This window comes from Parasteatoda tepidariorum, chromosome 1, assembly GCF_982258835.1.
Source record: "Parasteatoda tepidariorum strain Cologne lab strain chromosome 1, Ptep-v5.0, whole genome shotgun sequence".
NCBI classification, from domain to species: domain Eukaryota; kingdom Metazoa; phylum Arthropoda; class Arachnida; order Araneae; family Theridiidae; genus Parasteatoda; species Parasteatoda tepidariorum.
Genome location: NC_141755.1, coordinates 125,423,829 through 125,444,645, shown reverse-complemented (window position 1 = coordinate 125,444,645; position 20,817 = coordinate 125,423,829). Strand labels below are relative to the sequence as shown.

At 29.6% G+C, this 20,817-nt stretch overlaps 1 protein-coding gene across 14 annotated transcripts in view; it reads left to right on the top strand.

Annotated features, from left to right (window-relative positions):
* Positions 1-20,817, top strand: part of Pak (serine/threonine-protein kinase PAK 3-like protein) — a 95,844-nt gene that overhangs the window by 48,417 nt on the left and 26,610 nt on the right. For 8 of the 14 annotated variants that reach the window (XM_087152493.1, XM_087152506.1, XM_087152509.1 and 5 more), the window contains 2 exons: positions 12,248-12,407; positions 18,073-18,149. In XM_087152493.1, coding sequence (XP_087008619.1) covers positions 12,248-12,407; positions 18,073-18,149 — 237 coding nt within the window. Of the gene's footprint in view, positions 1-12,247; positions 12,408-17,968; positions 17,996-18,072; positions 18,150-20,817 lie in introns of all 14 variants that reach the window. The other 6 variants (XM_087152492.1, XM_087152484.1, XM_087152489.1 and 3 more) reach the window with 1 other exon arrangement.

Here is a 20,817-nt window from a genome sequence, read left to right as displayed (position 1 = left end):
ATTACAGAGCCAGTTTTCTGATTTTTTTTATCCTTGTGGAATACTTCATTATTTATTAACTTTATTTACATTATTAAAAATCTTGGATTTTAGATTTACATTAAATTAGGGTGATGTAATGTTGCGATGTTAGTGTGATGCGTTAAAAAATAATTTTGTAAGAAAATTTCTTCGTTAATTAGTCGACTGTTTTATATTTGTCTGAACATTTTATACACAATAAAATTTTAAAAGCTAAGCTCGTTTGAAAAGAAAGTCTGCTTCAGAGATGTCTGCTCCGAATTTCTTCATTTTAAAGACCTTAAAATTAAAACCTGACACTAAACAGACACTTGAGATAAAAAATTGGGTAATTTTCCTAAGATACGCCTATTTAAAAATTATAAATAAATAAATTTGAAAAATTACTAATCCGATCTTACTTTACTTATGGATTGATCCATTACGACCTTATGGATTGATCCATTATTTCATCGACATCCTCTTATCTTAAATGAAAAATAAGCAATATAAAATTCATTTGTAATTTTCTTTTCCTTACACATTATTGGAACATTTTATATTTTTTATCGACAATATAGTACATCCATTCTTCATACAATTTAATGTACTTTAATAGAGTGATAAATCACGTTTTGAAAGAGTTACGGTCAGAAGACTTCATAAAAATAAAAACAATAACTCATTTTGAAATTATACAAAGTAATTCAAAACTAGAAGAAATAATAACCTGGTTGGTTAACTCTAATTGGAAATACAATCCTAACTAGATACTTCTTAGAGTCTGACGTAGGTACTGCGTCAACAGTCACGCGCAAGGGCTGTTCGAAATGAAATTAAACTATGATTCTATCATTGGAAGAGAAAATATGGACACATTTTGGATGAAGTTTGAAAATGCTAAGCTTAAATTAAATTATCATTTTCCTGTTTAAGATTTTATCCGAAGTTTCATATTTAAGGGGCCATTCTTACTGCATGCGAATATCCTATTGTAACAAGCAAGAAGTTTTTCTTGAAGCAGTTTCTAATAATTTTCACATGCACGATGAGAAACCAAATGCTAAGGAAATGGGCATTAAGTCGTGCTCAGAATCTGATGATGAGACAAGCAATGGCATGTCTTTCTGCATATGCGTTGGCATGTCTTCTAGGTTCTAAGCAGTGCTCACGTTACGAAACTTACGGTAATTCCATCACTACTCAGAAAAATCATTGCTTGTTTAAAGCAAGATCTTTGGTTTGGTTTGAATTTCTGTTGGATTCCTACTTTATTATCAATATTATTATACCTCTGACAATCGTTGCCGCTTGGGTCGCGATGTAGCATCTGCGTCAGCCCCTAGAAACCTTCTAGCAATGGATTTGTGTTTTCGACACCGCGTATTTGATTTCAAACTGTTAAATGTACAGTGTCACGTACTATTATGCATTCACAATATTTCATGAGGCTAAAAACCAGTATGATAATTAGATTACGTATGGTCACATTAGTTTATGTAGAGAGCGAACGAAAATTTAAGTCCTATGATGTTAATTTCCTTTTCTGCATAGTATGCCATATCTCATGAACTATTTAATATCTTTGCACACTATTACTGACGGTCAAATATTGTTTAAATCATGAGGTATACAAATTTGTACATCATTTTCAAAGTACGTTGTTGTTATTCGTAAAATACGAAATTTTGAGTGAAATCGGCTGAATCGTTTTTGAGTGATAAAAAATTGCTTTCCAAAATTTCCTTTCTCTGCTAAAACTAAAAGATGCCAAAATTTCTATCATACAAGTAAGACTCAGGAGGATTTTCACAAAATACGCAAATTTCGAAAAATTTCTTCAAAAAATTTTAATAAGATAAATGGGGTGAACAAATTTAATGTTTAGTACACGAATTCTTCGCATAGTTTTATATAAAAAAAAGTGCAGTTAGTTATGATTTTTGCAAATTGAATCAAGGAATTCAATAATTTGAGTTCAAAAGTTTATAAAAATTATATTTTAAATACTATTTCCCCGACTGTAAATCTTGTTATGTACAGTTAGAAATGATTTTATTTAATATAGCTAAATTAACACAGTTAAATTATTCCGATTTATTTACTAATGTAGCAAGACTTATTTTAAGAGACATATTTAAAGAATAAAAAAAACTCAATTAGTTAAAAAAAAATTTTAAAAAATTCTTAAAAACCTAACAAATACCTGAAGTTACCCCACAAAATCTTAGTAAATGGGTTTTTTCTGGAATACAAATCCATTTTTTTTTTCAAACTATGTTTGAAAGCCAAGTGACTTTTTAAATAACATTTTTTTAAATTTTTTTTTTACTTTTCTTATTTCCGTTTTAGACAGTATAACTTTGCATATCAGCCATAGTCCATAGTAGCCCAGTAAAAGCTGTTTTTTCTCTTTTCTTCTTCTTCTTCTTTCTTTTTTTTTTAAATTTTTTTTTTTTTACAAAAAAGTGTTACATTGTTGTTGCTCTGCTACACACATTTGTAGCAATAAAACATGTACAAGCCATATTTTTGCTAATTTTTAAAAACGTAGAATAGCTATAAGCATCAAAGCTACTTGATAGCTATAAGCATCAAAGAAGTTTAATTTTAAAGTAAGACTTCTACTAATATTTTAATATGCGTGAAGTATAGTATTTGTTAACAATTAAGGAATGCAAGAATTATTTTCTGAAATATTGAATTTAAGAAACACCGCAAAAATATTATGAGAATGTTGCTCTAATATTATTATTATTTTTTGATTTAACGTTCTAACTTGCCTTTTTTTAATCTAAAAATTATTTTCAACTTATGAATAACGAAACAATAAACTATGCGTACTTCTTATAAGAAAAAAAATAAAAAATAAAGTGTTTTTCTATCAACTTAATGTCAAAGTATTTACGCATATTTACAATTCTTAATAATTTATCGCATAATTGGTTTTTCTGTTATTTCCAGCCTGTGTTAATACAATATAATAATAGTTTCTAATTTTATCGTAATCATTTCCCCCCAATCTTTTTAACATACAAAAAATTTTAGTCTGGAGATTTCCTAAAATATATGTTGAAGCATTACAATTTATACTAAATACTGTAAAATAATTTTTTAATCGTAATATTTATTCTTGAAACTACTATTTTTATTCATTCCAGTTAAACTGTTAAGAATTAAAACTTCCTAAATCATGAACATGATTATATAAAAACGACTAGTTTTTAAACAAGGAAACTTTCATGTGAAACGCGAAAATTTTGTAGAAACAACGTGTAAACTTCCACAATAGTTTGAAACTTATTTGAATTGTAACTCACTGAAATTTTAATCGCTCCCACGAAGATAGCATTTGTACCCTGAAGGACTTCCGTAAATAAAGTTCAAAATATTTCTATGGTCTTTCCTTTTATTTTACTTAATATGATTTTTTATTAGACGTTCGGTGCAGCGTAACCCCTTTCAGCTTTTTCTCATCAAGCTTTAAATTCAGCCAGCTAAAATGTGATCCACAATACTTAAAGTTATGTTTCTTTAATTCTTAAAAAGAATTTATTTATTCTGCTACAATGCAGTTCAAGAATGGCTATTCTGCTACAATGCAGTTCAAGAATGGCAAGCCTATTGGGGAAAAGTGTCACAATCAGTAGGGGAAAAGATTATGCGTGACACAATTTTCAGAATTATTAAAATGTGAAAAATAATTATATACTCTGATCAGTCGCGTCTAAATACTTTCAAATCAAATAATTTACATTTATTTTGACTAAACATTTCAATTCGAAGAAAAGTATGCAAATCTAAATGAGCTTCGTTATTTATACTCCGTACTTTTAAAATTATATCTTGTAGAATTATCTATGATTTCTTTTTCAAAGCTTAAGAATCTGCTAAAATTATTATTGTTATTTTTTTAAAAATCATTACTTCAATTTTCAAATTAATTATAAGTTCAAAGATCCAATTTTTTTTTAATAAAATCTACTGTTACTGATATTTTCAGAGGCATTGGTCAATATTTAACCACTCAAATATATTTCTTGAAAAATACAAATTTATGCCCCCTGAAAATGCACATGCTGCCCCTGCATTTTTTTTTCTTTTTGCAGTTCCTTCAACTTCAATGCGAGCATATGTAAAATAAATACATAAGTAAATCAATAAAAAAATTTATTATAAATAAAAAAATTTTAAATAAATAAATAATAAAAAGAATTGCAAGGAGCATGTTAGCACCTATTATTTCTTGCGTTGTGAAAAACTTGTGCTTAACCAATTCAATGAGAGCAGTATTCTGCCTTACATTAATATCCTATCTAGATTGATTTAATAAGTTTACAAATTTTTAGTATAGAATGAAGTAAAAATGACAACTTTTTGCTTAATTATGTTGACTGAGTTTGAGCGTTCCTAATTGTAGTTTCAACAATTCAATTTTAAGTCATTTCAATAATTCAATTTATTTTTGAAGAAGTTAAATTGGCATTTTATTAATGTATTTTTGAAGTTGGAATTTAAATGTCTACTTGTTACATGAGCTGGAATTTGTTGCTTCTTTTCTTATTTTTGTTCTCATTGCTGTGTTAAAGTAATGCATTCGAGTAAACAAATATAAGTGTAAAGAGTGATTTTCCTAATTTTCCATCAAATAAGAAAATATATGTTTATTCACACGGTTTTAAGTAATATGAAAGTCTCACGAAAAGGAATTTCCAAAGGGTACAGTACATGTGTCCTATTTCTACAAAAAGAGCTGGAATGCAGAAAGCGCGGGAATTTCTCCGAATCATCTTTTCAGGAACTAGTAGGGTCCATCCATGTCCATCTGGCACCAACCTTTCTTTGCCCCAAAGCATGGGGGAGGGGAGACTTCCCTCTCTTTTCAAAATGAACCGTCAAAGAGAAGGGTCAAGCTGATAAATAATATAAGGACAGTGACCTTTCTGTCATAAATGCAAACAGTAAACATTTTCCCTTACACTGAATATTCTAATTGTTAATGAATAATGCTTCGACACCTTTAAAATTATAAATAAAAATGCCAGTATTTATCAATGTTTCGATTTTTTATTATAATTTATTTTATTATTATTAAAATTCTAGAAGCGCCAAACTTCCCAACTATTTCTACAATTTTTTAAATATCCGAGACCCTTTCAAAGATAATTTTTAAGCGAAACTATTATGTTTTTCTAGTTATCATTATTAGTTATTTTTTATCTAGTTACTTTTTCTATACTGCGCACTAGAATAATTTAAAAAAATACTAGTTAAAAATGAAAAACGTCCTCATCTATATTTTGTAGACTTATATAAGACAGTGAGAGAAATGGCTAACTATAAAGCATAAGAAATAAAAAAAAAACAATTAAAAATTGCAATTATAGGGAGACAACAGGAGGCAAGGCAAGGAAAGGAAAAGGAAACGTTGCTTTAGTTATCTTATTTCCTAAAATATCTTTTTTTTCTTTTACTTATATCTTATCTTATCTTATATATAGTGTTTTATTTATAAGGATATCAAATTTTTTTCACAGTGAAATAAAATATAGACCCTTACGAAGTAATTAAAAAAAAATTTCCACTATATGCAAGGCAATGCACAAAATGAAATTTAGTATTTTTTTCTCTAAATTTGAATTCTCGAATGAAAAGTCTTAAAACTTTCATTTTATTTTGAATAAAAATCATTTTTAATTAAAATAATTCAACATTTCTAAAAAAAAAAAGTTGCAAATAATCCCACAGAAATTTATCCCTACAACCAAACTTTAGAGCATATATAAAGGCATGAATTTCGTGTTCTTAGGAAGCAAAACTTCAAATAATAATGTTTTTACATTCCAATAATCAGGAACTATTTAGCAGCTACTGTTAAAAAAGTAGAAACGTTTATATAATGTAAAGCATGTGAAGAAAATTTGAAAATCCTAATACATCAATTAAAATGCTAAAACTTTTCCCCCAACGAAATTATCACATTTTAAGCTACAATAAGATGACCAGGTCTTTCTTTTGAGCCGGACTTATTTATTTCATACTTTTTTCATTATTTTGTATTAATTTAGGACAAAATAAATGATTATAATATCGTGCCTTTTAATAATTTTTGGAAATAAAAAACAACATGAAACACCAGTTGTATTGAATTAAAGTCATTAGATCTAAGCTAAACAGTTAGCCATCGTAGAACTTTTTTTTACTTTACAGAATTAATAATCCATACATTTTTGAACATGAATAAAAAAAAAATGTCAGGCCACATTTTTTGGATTTTATATTTTTAACCAAATATAAATCCGATAAACTGACTTTTTTTTAGTAACTATTAAACTGTTTTTTACACTTAAAAAATACCAAAATATATTTTTGATCGTAATTAAAGCGTTAAAAATATATATACATAAGAGACACCGATGATCCATCTGGATCAAAGGATTAAGAAATAATTATTTCTTAACCCTTTGATGCAGTTGGAAACAATTATATTAAGGAACAATTATATTGAAAAGCAATTATTTCAAAGGGTTAAAACATCTTCCTTACATCGGAAAGGTTCTGGGTTCGAATACCGGACAAGGCAAGGATGTTTTTTTCATTTTCTGTGCTATCTGTCCTTACTATGGGAGCAACATTGGCTCACCTAATATGGTGCATTGGAGGAAAAAAATAATAAATATCTCAATCAACGCTTCTGTTTTGGATGTTCAACATTTTGTTACTCTACGTTTTGCTCTCAAAAACTATACGACTTAGAAGCGTGAAAGTTTAGCGATTTTTGTAGTGAACTGTAAGGTGTTTTTAGAATGACGCTTAGAATTTAGATCTATGGGTATTTAGAATGACGTAAATTTTGTGTTTCATAATTTTTGACTTATAATTGTGTATAAGAAAGGGGTAGGTTGTCTTGCTAACTGCGACAATATTATTCCAAGAAAAAAAATTAGATAACAAAAGAAGCTAATAAACAAATCAACTCCATTATACCAAATGATGCAGAATAGTCCAGCACAACAATCAGTTTTTGCGGCTAGTTAATATATTCCCACTTTGATTTTTGGATATTATTAAACTCCTTTTCTATATTAGTCAGACTCAGATTTTAATATCTCAGAATGCTCTCAGCAGAAGAAAAGAAAATGTAATGTTTTTTATTAGTCTTTAACATTGTTAAGATTTTATTCTTTAGCATGCTTTTGTTTCACGAGTATGAGTATGAGTATCTTCCTTTTAATATTCTTTTGTTATGCTGGCATTCCTAAATGAAATTCTTGAATGAATTTAGTATTAACAAAATTTATTGTTTTATTTCATATTTTTATTTTAATTTATTTAATATTAATCCTTCAATCTTTTTCATTTAATATTTGTTCGCATACTATTGCTAAAAAAACCTGGAAACCTGGAGTGGTAAGATCTTGCTGCAATGTAATAAATAGCTAAAATTTTAAATTTTCGTGTTCGTCGGGAGTTTTTTGCTATCTATATATTACACTGACTAATAAGATGAAAATAATTATAGTTACATGATGATTATTAAAATAATTTTTAAATTTTGGATAATTTAATAATACAATTTTAGAAATGTTTACAAAAAATTGGTATGTGATTCTCTAAAGTTGAAAAACAACAAACTATTGAACTATCAAATTAGTTATATCTTCTATTATATTGTTTTTAATCCCTTAAGGATGTAAATCGCGTGATTCTTTCTTCACTACCCACGGTATCAAAATTTTCTCTCTCTAGTAGCCCAAAATCACAAAGGATGGGTTTTTTATACGTTAGACTCTTATTACATATTGTATTCATATGTATACATACTCTTTAGTGCGTATACTCTTGGAGTATTTCGGGCTGCAAAAGTTCTTTCTCATTCTGAATTCGGTTAATAATCAATATTTAGATTAAAAATTATATTGTCTCATGTGAAAAAATCTCAAAAGTTCCTAGGTATGTGCACGATGTATATTAACAATATTGATTTCTAATGATCCTTGATTCCCTAATATAACACCATTTAATATCTTTCAGTCGAAAGTTATTCAACAAGAGGCATTTTGTATTAGTAAGTGAGTGATCAATAAGAACAAATAAACTAATTACTATAATTTAGGAATATAGGAAATGAATTAATGAATGATTAGAAGGACCGGTAAATTTGCAATACGGCTATAAATCTGTGACGAAATCAATGTATTTCTGAATTGGAGAGGGGTCAGTGGCTCGTACTGGGCAAGGGAGTGAATCTGTGATTGAACTTATCAAAGATTATGCAATCAGTTTAAATTTGAATCAATTTTAAAATAAATAAATAGAAAGACTTAATGTAAATCTTCGAACGAATTTGGGAAGCCGCAAATTTTCTCGAACCTATTTTTATAACTAATTCCGCTAAATGAATTCACTAAGTTTAGTCGCAATGAACTTAGATAATAGTTAAAAACTAACTAGAATGTTCTAATCACATTGCTAGAAAGTTGTAATTTAATCGCTGAGTCAACCGTTAATGAATGTAGTTTTTAAAATAAATTGAAATAACTGGATCATCTAAGAAAAATTTCAATTTTAGGTTTAAATTCATTATGGATGAATACATCATAAATATTAATTAAATGCTGATTTCGACTTAAATTTCTAAATCAGAATCTAAATTGTTCTAACTCAAGCATGATAAAAAGAAGTAAATTTAGTGTTTCCCGTAAAGTATATTTAGCTAATTATGAGATCTACTGAAATTTTCTTAATAGTGTCCCTCCGAAATACTTTGTTAGCCAACTCAATGCACGTTGCTGAAATATCTGATTTTAGAATTGTTATATATTAGTCTGAATTTACTTCAAATTTTTTTAAACAATTCTTAGAAAATTCGAAAATATGCCTGAAAATATCATTTATTTATATTTAGTTTTTTAACTTCTGGTTCATTCGTTCAACATTGATTTTCATTGCTTTTTAAACGTACATTTATTTTTTAAAAGGGATCTATACAATAGGTTTTCGAAGCGGATTCTGTGCGAGAGTATTTAAAAGAAACCCCTCTTGACTAGCCAGATGGTATAATCTATTTGTCCACCTGTTGTTGGAAATATGTTGTATTCGTTTCGGGATTCAGAGCAGAAAAATAACACAGTTAATGACTAATCACAGAGAAAGGAATTTTTAAAAAAAATCATTTTTTTATTTAATCTGAGAATTTTTGGCTCTCATACAGCATTTGTTCGGTTAGAATAGCACTGTGATTGATCGCATTAAATTTGTTCCTGTATTTTTAAAACATGCATTTTTAAAGTCCTCAGTTGCCGGCGTGTATTGCAGGAGTCCGCGGTTGCCGGGGTGTATAGTAGAAGTCCGCGGTTGCCGGGGTGTATAGTAGAAATACACAGTTGAATGAATGTATAAGTAGTTTTTGTTCATTGCTCTTCTTATTAGAAATAATTTCGCTGTTCTATATGTTTGCAGTAACACCTTGGTTGCTGATTTACAAAAATCTTAGATTTTAAGAGGTTTACATTCACATATTTAGCTTTCGGAAAAGAAACTAATAGAATATTTAAAAGTTTCCTTGATTTTGATACTTTAAGCATTCCCCTTTCTTCATTCGCTACTTCGCAGTTGAAAACAACTTTAGTTATGGACATGTTATAAGTTTCATCAATAAAAAATTTAACACACTTCTTAACTAAATATTTAAAAAAATGACAAGCATAAACAAATTTTAAAAAAATTAACAAATTAAATAAACAAATTTTAAAAAAACTATAAATCATGAGAACAAAATATCCGTGATGCGCAAGGAACACCAGTTTTATAGGAATGGTACTGTCATTGTACTCTGCATTGCGCACACCGACCGCCTTTACTTCCCAAATAAGTTTATTTTTATTGATCTGAATCTGGATGAGCTTTAATGTGCGACCGAGTTTAGTGCCCTAACATAAGCAAAATAATGAAAAAGTATGGTATTTGAGAATTGAAGGGATGTATCTTAAATTTTAAGAAAATTTAATTTTTAAAAGCTATAAAATAGAGTCTATTTTGCCATATAGTTATTAATTTTCATTCGAGTTGTCATATTTCTAGGACCAAAAAGGTTTTAAAAAAATTCAGCATCTAAACACGAAATATATATTTTTTTTGCAATAACATTCAAATAAAATGTAAAACACAAAGTATAAGCATCTCCTAACTAAATGATTTAAAATTTAAATGACTTGGAACAGAGTAATTCTGTGAAAATGCATGCTATGCGACTTTTTCTACTGAAGGTCCTCGATTAGCTGTGTAAAGTGTGTATGTTGTGTATGGAAGTCCTCGCTTACCTTGCAAAATTGCCTACTTCGAAAAAATAAAAATATTTCAAATTTGAGCATAAAACTATTATCAACCATGTATTAGAATATATATACCCAAATTTTATCAAAATACACCCATTATTAACGGAGGTCCTCGGTCGCGGGTACCGGCACACGCGTCCCCGGTTGCAGGCTCTTGCGTACCTGTGTGTGTGTGTGTGTGTGTGTGTGTGTGTGTGTGTGTGTGTGTGTGTGTGTGTGTGTGTGTGTGTGTGTGTGTGTGTGTGTGTGTGTGTGTGTGTGTGTGTGTGTGTGTGTGTGTGTGTGTGTGTGTGTGTGTGTGTGTGTGTGTGTGTGTGTGTGTGTGTGTGTGTGTGTGTGTGTGTGTGTGTGTGTGTGTGTGTGTGTGTGTGTGTGTGTGTGTGTGTGTGTGTGTGTGTGTGTGTGTGTGTGTGTGTGTGTGTGTGTGTGTGTGTGTGTGTGTGTGTGTGTGTGTGTGTGTGTGTGTGTGTGTGTGTGTGTGTGTGTGTGTGTGTGTGTGTGTGTGTGTGTGTGTGTGTGTGTGTGTGTGTGTGTGTGTGTGTGTGTGTGTGTGTGTGTGTGTGTGTGTGTGTGTGTGTGTGTGTGTGTGTGTGTGTGTGTGTGTGTGTGTGTGTGTGTGTGTGTGTGTGTGTGTGTGTGTGTGTGTGTGTGTGTGTGTGTGTGTGTGTGTGTGTGTGTGTGTGTGTGTGTGTGTGTGTGTGTGTATATATATATACATATATGTATATATATATATATATATATACACATTTTTGTTTACATAAAAATTATCCTATTTGCCACCAACTTGACAGAATGGATCATGGTATATGACAATTAAGTCATTAACAAAATTTTAGTTATATTTTTGATGAATTTTTGTTCTTATTTAGGCAACTATTTTCTTCATTTTTTTTTTTTTTTGGTGTCAACCCTGTATATGTATGTATCTATATTTTTACTTTACTTTAAATTTTACTCGTAAAGAAAAAAGTATCATAATTTTTGCTCTATCATTTGGCGGCACACAAAAGTGGCTGAGATTCGCTGTTTTAGAGCATCTCTGTGGCAGAATTTTTTAGAGCTATCTGCGACAAAACTCTCTAGCACTAAACTCTTTCTGCAAGATACTTTTAATAATAACAAACATATATGTTACTAATTTAATTAATAACTACTAAATAACTATTAATGATTACTAATTTAATAAATAATTAACAAAAGTTCTGTGTTTACAACAAGAACTATAATTTTGTAAACATGTAATAATTTTTTATTCTAATATTATGCGTGTTATTTTCACATTTTGTTGACGGGGGCACACAAATTATTTCCTTCGCATTTTGTAAATAATTATCACAATAAAAAAATAATTATGAAATCCGTTTTCGAAAGAAAAAAAAAGATCGACAAAATAATGTGAATTGAAATCTATAATAAATAATTGTAATAACGCATAAAAAATATCAGATTTAAGAACTGTTGAAAAATCAATAGGAATAACTGCCAAAAATTCGATAGAATCATTGCCTTAAAAAGTAATTTCCACATTGTTTGAAATATATCATGAAATTTAAAAACCACGTGAAAATAAAAAGCAATCACTGCCTGAAATACAATCGAAACATTACGTCGGTTTAGAATACTACCGGAGTAAATTAAGTGCATCAAAAAGTGATTATCTAAATGCATTATTCAAATATTACGTGTAAACTTCTGTCTTCTGTAGAATAGAGAGCTAAAATGTTTTACTTTTCAAAAGAAAATTAAATCTTTCTGCAAGAAAGACTGCGTTCTGCGACAATGTCGCCATGTCGCAGCTATTCTGCCACAGGGTAGAGTATAATTTTTTAGAGTTTATCTAATGACGTGTTTTAAATATTTGTGAATGACATTTTAGGTTATTTAATGAGTATTACTTTTGATTGCAGGGTATGCCAGAATCCTGGGCTAGACTGTTACAAAGTTCTAACATTACCAAATCAGAACAAAAGCAAAATCCCCAAGCAGTTTTGGATGTTCTGAATTGGTATGATGCTAGTACCAAAGAGAAACAAGAATCTAAATACATGACTATGAACAAAACATATGGTGAGAACCTTTTGAATGATCTACGTGGCATTTCTTGCAATAAAAATGCAAATATTTTCTTTTTCAACTTACTGAATTAATTGTGGAAAAAATGCCTAAATGAATACCAGGATATTATAAATTTATTTTCGAAACAGTTATTGATATTAGCTATTTAACAGATTGAATCATGATCTCAACTGAAACTCCAAAGTTGCTCCACAAGACATGAAGAGAGACTGTGGAACAACTAATGATACATATACAACTTAGAATTATTTTTTATTTTATTTCATTACCTAATTTCTGTGTGTTTCATCGTATATTTTGTAATGCAGCAGAGAACCATTTATCCGGTATCCAAAAAAATCGGGAAAATGTTTGCTTGGATCTCCCGCCATTTTAAACCAGAGCGATTGAGGGGAAAAAAGTAGAAATTTGACTTCACGTTTGTCAAAACTTCAATATTTCTTCAGTGACCTCGAAGATCTTTAGATAAATAGTGGGGCAGGAAAGGGACAAATGTTTTATTTTCTCCTGTTTGTCTGAAAGAATAATTTTTCTGATGATCTGCTGTCATTCAAACATAAAGGATTTCGTTTTCTCTTTGATTTACGAGGTGGTAAAGAAAATGCATTGCACGCGCATATCAGATGAAAGAAATGAACAATTTATATATATATATATATATATATATATATATATATATATTTACTGAAAAAAGGTGAAATGGAAAGTCGAAAGCGATTAAACTAAACTATGACTATTTTTTATTCAATTGTAAAGTAGAAATAGTGTTGAGCTTAATTTAATCATTTAAAAAATAATCAGGAATTTGTAAATTATAATTTAGTAAATTATTAATATAATTAGCTATGCTTGTGGGGGAATAAGTACAAAAACCATCAAGCTAGCATTAAATGATTTCAAAGTGAGTTATAAAACATTAACGCATTATTTAAAAAAATGGATTAAATAGGGGAAGAAAAATTGAGAATATTTAATTAAAAATACGACAAAGTTTTGCCACTCCTTATAAGAACATAAAGTTTTAAAAAATAAAAACGAAATAAAATAACAAATAAGTATGAATCTTTTTCTAAAGTCAGATCCTGTTAAATTTAGAATCTGGAAAGAAAATTCCAAAATTGAACAACAATATTGCCTGAAAGTAAAATGACAGATTACAGATTCGTAAGCCCCGGGAATAGTTTGGGAAAAGAAGATTTAAAAAAAAAAGTCTGTGAATTGTCAGTGGTAAACACAATATTACCTCTGAACCGCGAATTGTCATTGTCAGAGAATTTGACACTCGATTTAATTGTTGGATTTTACTTTTCTGTTTTTCGTAATATCATTTGCGCAATAGAGGATTTAAAAAAAAATCCAATCCCCCCCCACCCCAAAAAAGAAACCCCAACCATCAGTAGGTGCATCTACAAGATTCTTCTATTATTCTTAACCATTTCTGAGTGTTGTCAATTGGATGACTGAGTTAAGGCCTCGAGAGTATTGAGAGTTAGATTTATTTTAAATCCACTTAAGTTACTCAGTTTTTGTTCTCCTTGATTTATGATGACAAATTGTTTTATAATTTCGAATAATACATTATCATTATGATCATTTAGCATGAACAAAATGTTTTTTAATCGCCTGTTATATTCATCTGTTCGACAATAACGATTAATTATTTTTCTTTTAATTAAATTCTGATTCTTTTCAAAGTTCGTTATCATTTACAAGCTTTTCTTGATGTGGCATCACATGTGCTTTCGTTGAAAATCGTCTCTTTTTATAAGAATAAATATAAGGAAAAGATTGCTTATTAATTTAAGCATACAATTTTTTATAACTAATAGCTGACGATTATTTTATGAAGCAGATTGCAGTTTTCTTCTTTTTTTTTTAAATAATACATTTTTGATTCCACAATGTTTGAGTTTTTTTAATTCTTTTCAACCGTTCACAATAAATTTTGTACTCAATAAATTTGTTTTTTTTATTCATAAATTTTGTGATAAAGTTTTTTTTCTTTTTAATTCAGTTGATCTTACAATATCCAGCCTTGTCCAGGATTTTAATATTTATGTTAATGCTCTTTTTAACTATCATTTCTGTTCATTAATTTTCAAGTGTTGCTTTTTATACAAATTAATTAGGTTTCCTTTTATTTTATTGTTTTCCTCCCTCATAATAAGGTATGAAATATATTGCATTTTATTTTAAATGTTATTTATCTACCATTTTTTTTTTCTTCTTAAATTTTGCTTTTCTTTTTCCTCTTACTTTAAAATGTGTTACACTTTTTCCTTGTAATTTGGGTTCGATGAAACATCGATTAACGACACTTTTTGGCTGATCCAGAAAAACGGGAAATTCAGACATGCGAGAGAGCGATGGACCCGAGCATCCCGGATGATTGGTATTCGATAATACTGTATTGCTTTTAATGACTCTGTATTAAAACTTTTGAAAAACAAATCTTCAATCAAAATGAAAGATTAAACTAATATATCTGAAAGCTTTGTTAAGATTTGACACATGAATTTTTAATAGAGAATTGTTTAAATCCTTTAAAGTGAAAAGCCTTGTTTAAACCTTGAGCGTTGAGTCCCTGAGCAAAATTGTACTTAAATTTTTCTGATTCTAATATTTATCACTAAATTTATTATTTCAAACTAATATTTATTACTAAAAGCAGACAAATATTTGAAGAAGCAGATTGCATTTTCCCTTTTTTAAAGTGATACATTTCTCATTCCACTGCATTTCAAAATTATTTTTTTTCATTCACAATAAATTTTTTACTTAATAAATTAGTTTTTCTTATTCCTGAATTTTGAGATGAATTTTTTTTAATTCTATTGATTTCATTACATCCTGCCTTGTACTGGGTTTTAATATTAATGTAAGCGCATCTTTTAACTATCAGTTTTGTTGGGTTATTTTTAAGTTTCGTTTTTATTTAATTGCATTCATAAGTTTCCCTTAAATTTTATCATTTTCTTTTTTCATAAGTTTCTTTCTTTATCATTTTCTTTCTTAGGTATGAAATATATTATGTTTTTTTAGCATTAATTTTGTTTTATATTACTTCATTTGGTGAGTTTATCTTTAGTTTTTTATAATCAGGTTTTATTTAGTTAAATGTAATTTATCTAAACTTCAATTAATTGAATATCTTCAAGCAACTTACTTATTTCTGAATTTCTTATTGTATTGGTTTTGCATTTATCATTCATAATGAGAGCGTAACTTTAACTGAAACTATTTTAGCCACCCCACAAGCTCTTCGGCTCATAGAAGGACACCACAAGTATAAGTTTTTCCCTTTTTTGTAAATATTTAACTTATGTTAATTTTTTTGTTCAAGTTTAATTAAATACATTTTGTCTATTAAATACAATCAGAATATTTCTGTTTATTTTTTATTTATATATTTCTTTTGTGCTGCAAAGAAGAAAGGCACACATTTGAAAAAAAAAATAATAATGATTTCATTAATTTTGTAGTTTTATGATAGTAAATTATATTTTTCTATCTACTTATTCATTTTATAATTGATTTATTTTTTTAAATAAAAAACCTTTTTTTGTTATTAAAAACTTTTGTCAGTTTATTAAATACGATTTAATTTCGATTAAATACAGATTGATGTATAATATTTTTGTTAATTTAGTTATTAAAAAAAGTGGCTCTTTTATTTTATTGATTAATAAGTTATACCTTAATTTTACCTTTCTTTTCTTTTCTCTCCGTATTTTAAGATTATTTTCTTGCTAATGCTGAGGGTTAAAATTATTGCAATTTTATTGTTTTTTTTTTTTTTTTTAATTTCATTTATTTATTTATTTTTACTTGTTTGTTTAAAAATATTATTTTTTAGTTATTCACTCAATTTTATTTAACTTAGTAACTATGGATTAACTTTAATGAAATATATATTGTTTTATATGTTTGTTAGTTTCAGGACTGTTTTTTATTTAGTGTTAAAAATGGTTTTTTAATTATGTATATTTTTTTAAAATATAATTATTCTATTTTTTTTTTCCTATTATTTTTCTTTTTTTTAAATAAGTATGGCTCAATTAAGATTTACAATGCTTATCTTTCCTATAATTATTTTTTTTATCAATGCTAATATGATTATTGTGTTTTTAAAGCAAAGTGTACTGTAGTTTCAGTTCTATAAACAAGAACCTCCCTCAGTGTCTAAACATCAAATAAAGTTAGAAAAGTAAAGAGATAAACACATGTAAAGTGGTTTAACCAATAGGAACGAGTTTGAACAAGGAAATAACAGCATGGAGAAAAATTTTGAAATAATTATATAATGAATAAACTCTTAATTAAATTTTAATTTATAGTACCATTAAATCCTTTAATATTAAAGTTATGAGGTAAAACTTTATTATTACTGACGATTACTGAAAATCATTATAAGTTATGTGTGATTATTACTGAAATCATAGTTTTCAAGTTGGCATCTCTGAGATAAATGTGCTTAGTATAACAATGGGGAGATAAGAAACATATAATGTGTTTCTTGTCTCCCCATTATTATTTCATTATACCGTTCTCATTGAATATATTCATGTAACATATTTATTCATTATCATTACGAAGAAAGTTATGTTGAAAGCCATTTTTTTTCCTTCAAAAGTTAAAAAAGTTAATGCCCCTGTGGGGATGGTAGATATCAACAATGTCAACCTTCATCTATGAAAAGGTACCCCCATCATAGAATCGAGTTAACATGTCTTATATACCAGGGAATTGTACATTTGTAGTGATAGATGCACACACACTACAGTACTCCCCCACCAGAAATTTATTTGTGATGGAATTAGATGAATGGATACCACTAGTTGATTCATTGCTTTTTTGTGAAAAGCTGTATCAAGATTACCATAATTTTGAGTGCTGATCATGAGAGCTGTATTAAGTTCACGGTCGTGATCGCTCCCGTGTTACCCTCGGCAGCCGAGTGTATACGGGCCGACGTTGCGTTTGATCGAGACTGAGTAGCAACAGCGCGGGGAGGTGGATAATGTAGCTGTCACAAGTAGTAAGTGGACTATTCGTTGAGTGTCCAAAGGTTCAGGTGTTTCTGCCAAGGTAGGCGTGCTCGCGTCATGTTCGAGGGTCACCGATGTGAAGATAATAACTAACGACAGTGTCGACCTTCATCTATGAAAAGGTACCCCCATCGTAGAATCGAGTTTACACACGTCTTACATACTAGTGAATTGGAATTGTATTTTTGTATTTAAAGATACACTACATATTCATATAAAATAATTCATTATCATTACAAAGAAAGATATGTTGAAAGACAATTTTTTCTTTCTTGCAAGTTAAAAAAGTTAGTGCACCATTTTCCAGGCACTTTTTTGATTATCATGAAGAAAATATTTGTTACGGGAAATTCTGCAATACTCTTTGTTTAAATTATTCATTTCTTATTGTGGTAATGATTTGCAGATCTCACTGTTTTGTTTTTTATTTTCAGTATAATAGTTAGAACCGTACAAATTTCCTAAAATTGCATGTGTATTTAATCAAATTTTGTATTTTCAAAGCTGACTTAACGAGTGTGTGGCATTCGAGTAGGTACTATTGTATTTCTATCACTTGACACTTGAATGTGAAGTCATTTATGGTAGACATTAATATTTATTTTCAGGAGATCCCTCACCTCGACCAAGCTACCTTGCTGATAAATATGCAATCAATGCCATTGTTCCTTCTCTACCAGTATCTGTAAGTATGTGCTGATGAACCAATTGGATTTATGGCATGTATGAATACCTGTAATATAATATGTTTGAATGGCGTGGGTCAATATTAAGGAGAGATATAGGGCCATGTAGCAATACTAGGGGTCTGTTTAGAAGAAATTTAGGTCCGTTAACTGACCTTTCACAAATTGTCTTTTCATAAAAACGGACCCTTCGCAAAATAGTTTTTTTTTTAATGGGACCCTTCACAAATTTGTTTATCTTCATTATTGTTTTGTTAATCGAATAAATTCTTCCCAGAGGGGGGGGGGAAGAAAGACAGGTGTAAACGAACAAGTTTTGTCTTTGGCAGACGCTTCTTCCTTTATTCGTCCGAAATGAACATTCTGTGTTCAGCAGTATAGGCTAAATACCAATTATTTATATGTTGCATCTCTATTCTTGTAGCAGCAATGGCTGTTTATTTTTTAATATTTAATTTTTTTACTATAATTTTACAGTGTTGAGCATAATTTTGTATCTCTTTACAATGTAAAAACTCCTTGAAGAAGTTTTTTGCAATAGCAGGACCCTATTTGCACAAATTCACAAAAGCCGGACCCTGGTTGAAAGAATGTGACTTAACGTTTATTTTATATTCACAAATTACGAGTAATTTTTTCACAATTTTACAAAAATGGACCTTTCACAAAATGTCTGGACAGACCCCTGAATGCAGTATATTAAGCTATTTAACACAGTATTATGTATATACATACATAGTGCCACGGGGGGGGGGGGTAGGTTCGAAGAGGAGACATAATGTGAATCATCTGACAGGTGGAAAGGTGATGAATTTTACTGGATTTTTGGTAAGCTGCATATGGTATATTTGACAAATCATTTTTCTAAATTATGCCGAAGGCTGGCAAATTTTGTGAGCAAGAAAAAACACCACAGGATTTCGTAGAAAAAGTTTATCATTTTTTGTTTATTTTAGTTCTTAGATCATATGCATTTATAGTACACAACTCACCAATTTACAAAAGGTGAAAATCCACCACGTGGATGCTGGGTCCTCCCTGTGTGCTCCAGGGAGTAGATAGGAATTTAATTTAACATATTGAAATAATTGTTTTTTTTTTTGTAGAATTACATGATGCATCAAATAATTAGAAGATAAGGTTGCAGAAACTTATAAACGTAAAAATGAAAGAGTAAACTCTAGAGCACACAGGGGGAAAACACAAAAAAAGACGCTGCTCTAAAAAAGGCAACCACTCAGTTGAGATCCACGGGGAATACTGGTCTATCTCCAAAAGATAGCGTCCCCTCCCTAGCGGTTGCAAGAATCTCTAAAGACGAGCTAGGAGTCGAACCCTAGAGATCCTGCAAAGGCAACGAAGAAAGGACACCTACTTTCCTACTGGGCTGACTCCTGTTGGAGACAGCCCAGTAGGAAAAGTAAACATTGTGGTGATCCCATGATCACACCACACATAGTAACCTATAGGGTCGCATTGTACACTCCCTAATTGGCCTATAATAATTTCCTCTGGTAGGGTACACCAGTACCCTGTTATGTAATACATGGTTTGAATCTTTTGTTAAGCGGAGATATTGGCCTATAATATATTTAAAAACATAATAAAAATCATATAATTTTCTATTGAACAAATATTTTACAAGATAAAATTGTCCACTTACGAGAGTTTTCCGTTTATGGGAAACTAATAACGAAATTTAACGCCGTAAATTGCTCATAGAATAATTGGAATGATATAGAAAAGAACTAAATAATAGTAATAATACTTTTTATCCTTAAATTTCTGAGTTTGCTAGATCCTTCTGATAGGACATTTCTCTTTAATCATATGTCTGTTTCTATCCCGAAGGTGACTAGAGTAAAATAGGTCTTGTTTACACCAGTTACCTGATAACATCTCTAGTAAGTTTGTTTACCTACCAAACAAAAGATCCAGTTCAATATTCAAATTATAATCTGGGGTAGCCTGGTAGGTAGGGCGCTGTCCAAAGGTCGTCGGTTGGATCCCCAACGGACGAAGACTCCCCATGTAGTAAATGGTGACTGATGCACATTAAATTTGTCAGGTCACAAAGTCGTTCAGGTACCCATAACAAAGAGTTTCCTTGTCTTCTGGTTTGGGTTCAAAATTGCAAGACTTCAGTGTTGAACATGAGTAGTCTTAAACCCAAAAATTGGGCCAATGAGGTGAACCGGTTTTGAATTCCAGTGATGGTTGGCCAATTTGAATTCTGCATCCGACTTGCACCGACCACAGTGCTGATGTAAAATAGCCTCAGTAGTAAACGAAATCATGGGTTAGGGTCCCCTTGCCATCAAGCTAACTGTGGGAGGTTTTCCTCTCCATATAACGCAAATGCAGGTTAGTTCCATCAAAAAACTCCTCCACAAAGGCAGATTTCTCCCAATAGTTCATCAAGAAGTTCCCTTGTGTTCTGGGTTGGGTCCAAAATTATAAGACTATGGAATTGAATTTCAGTAGTCATAAACCCAAGATTTAGTCAGCTGTTCAACGACGGTTCTAAAAAATAAATAAATTGAATATTCAAATTATAACTGTGTAAATATTGCAAATTGATTTTTTTTCTTCAAAATGTGAAATTATATAAGAGGGATTTTCAAGCTGTCCTTATCTAGCCTTATTATAAGTAATATTTAAAGTGAA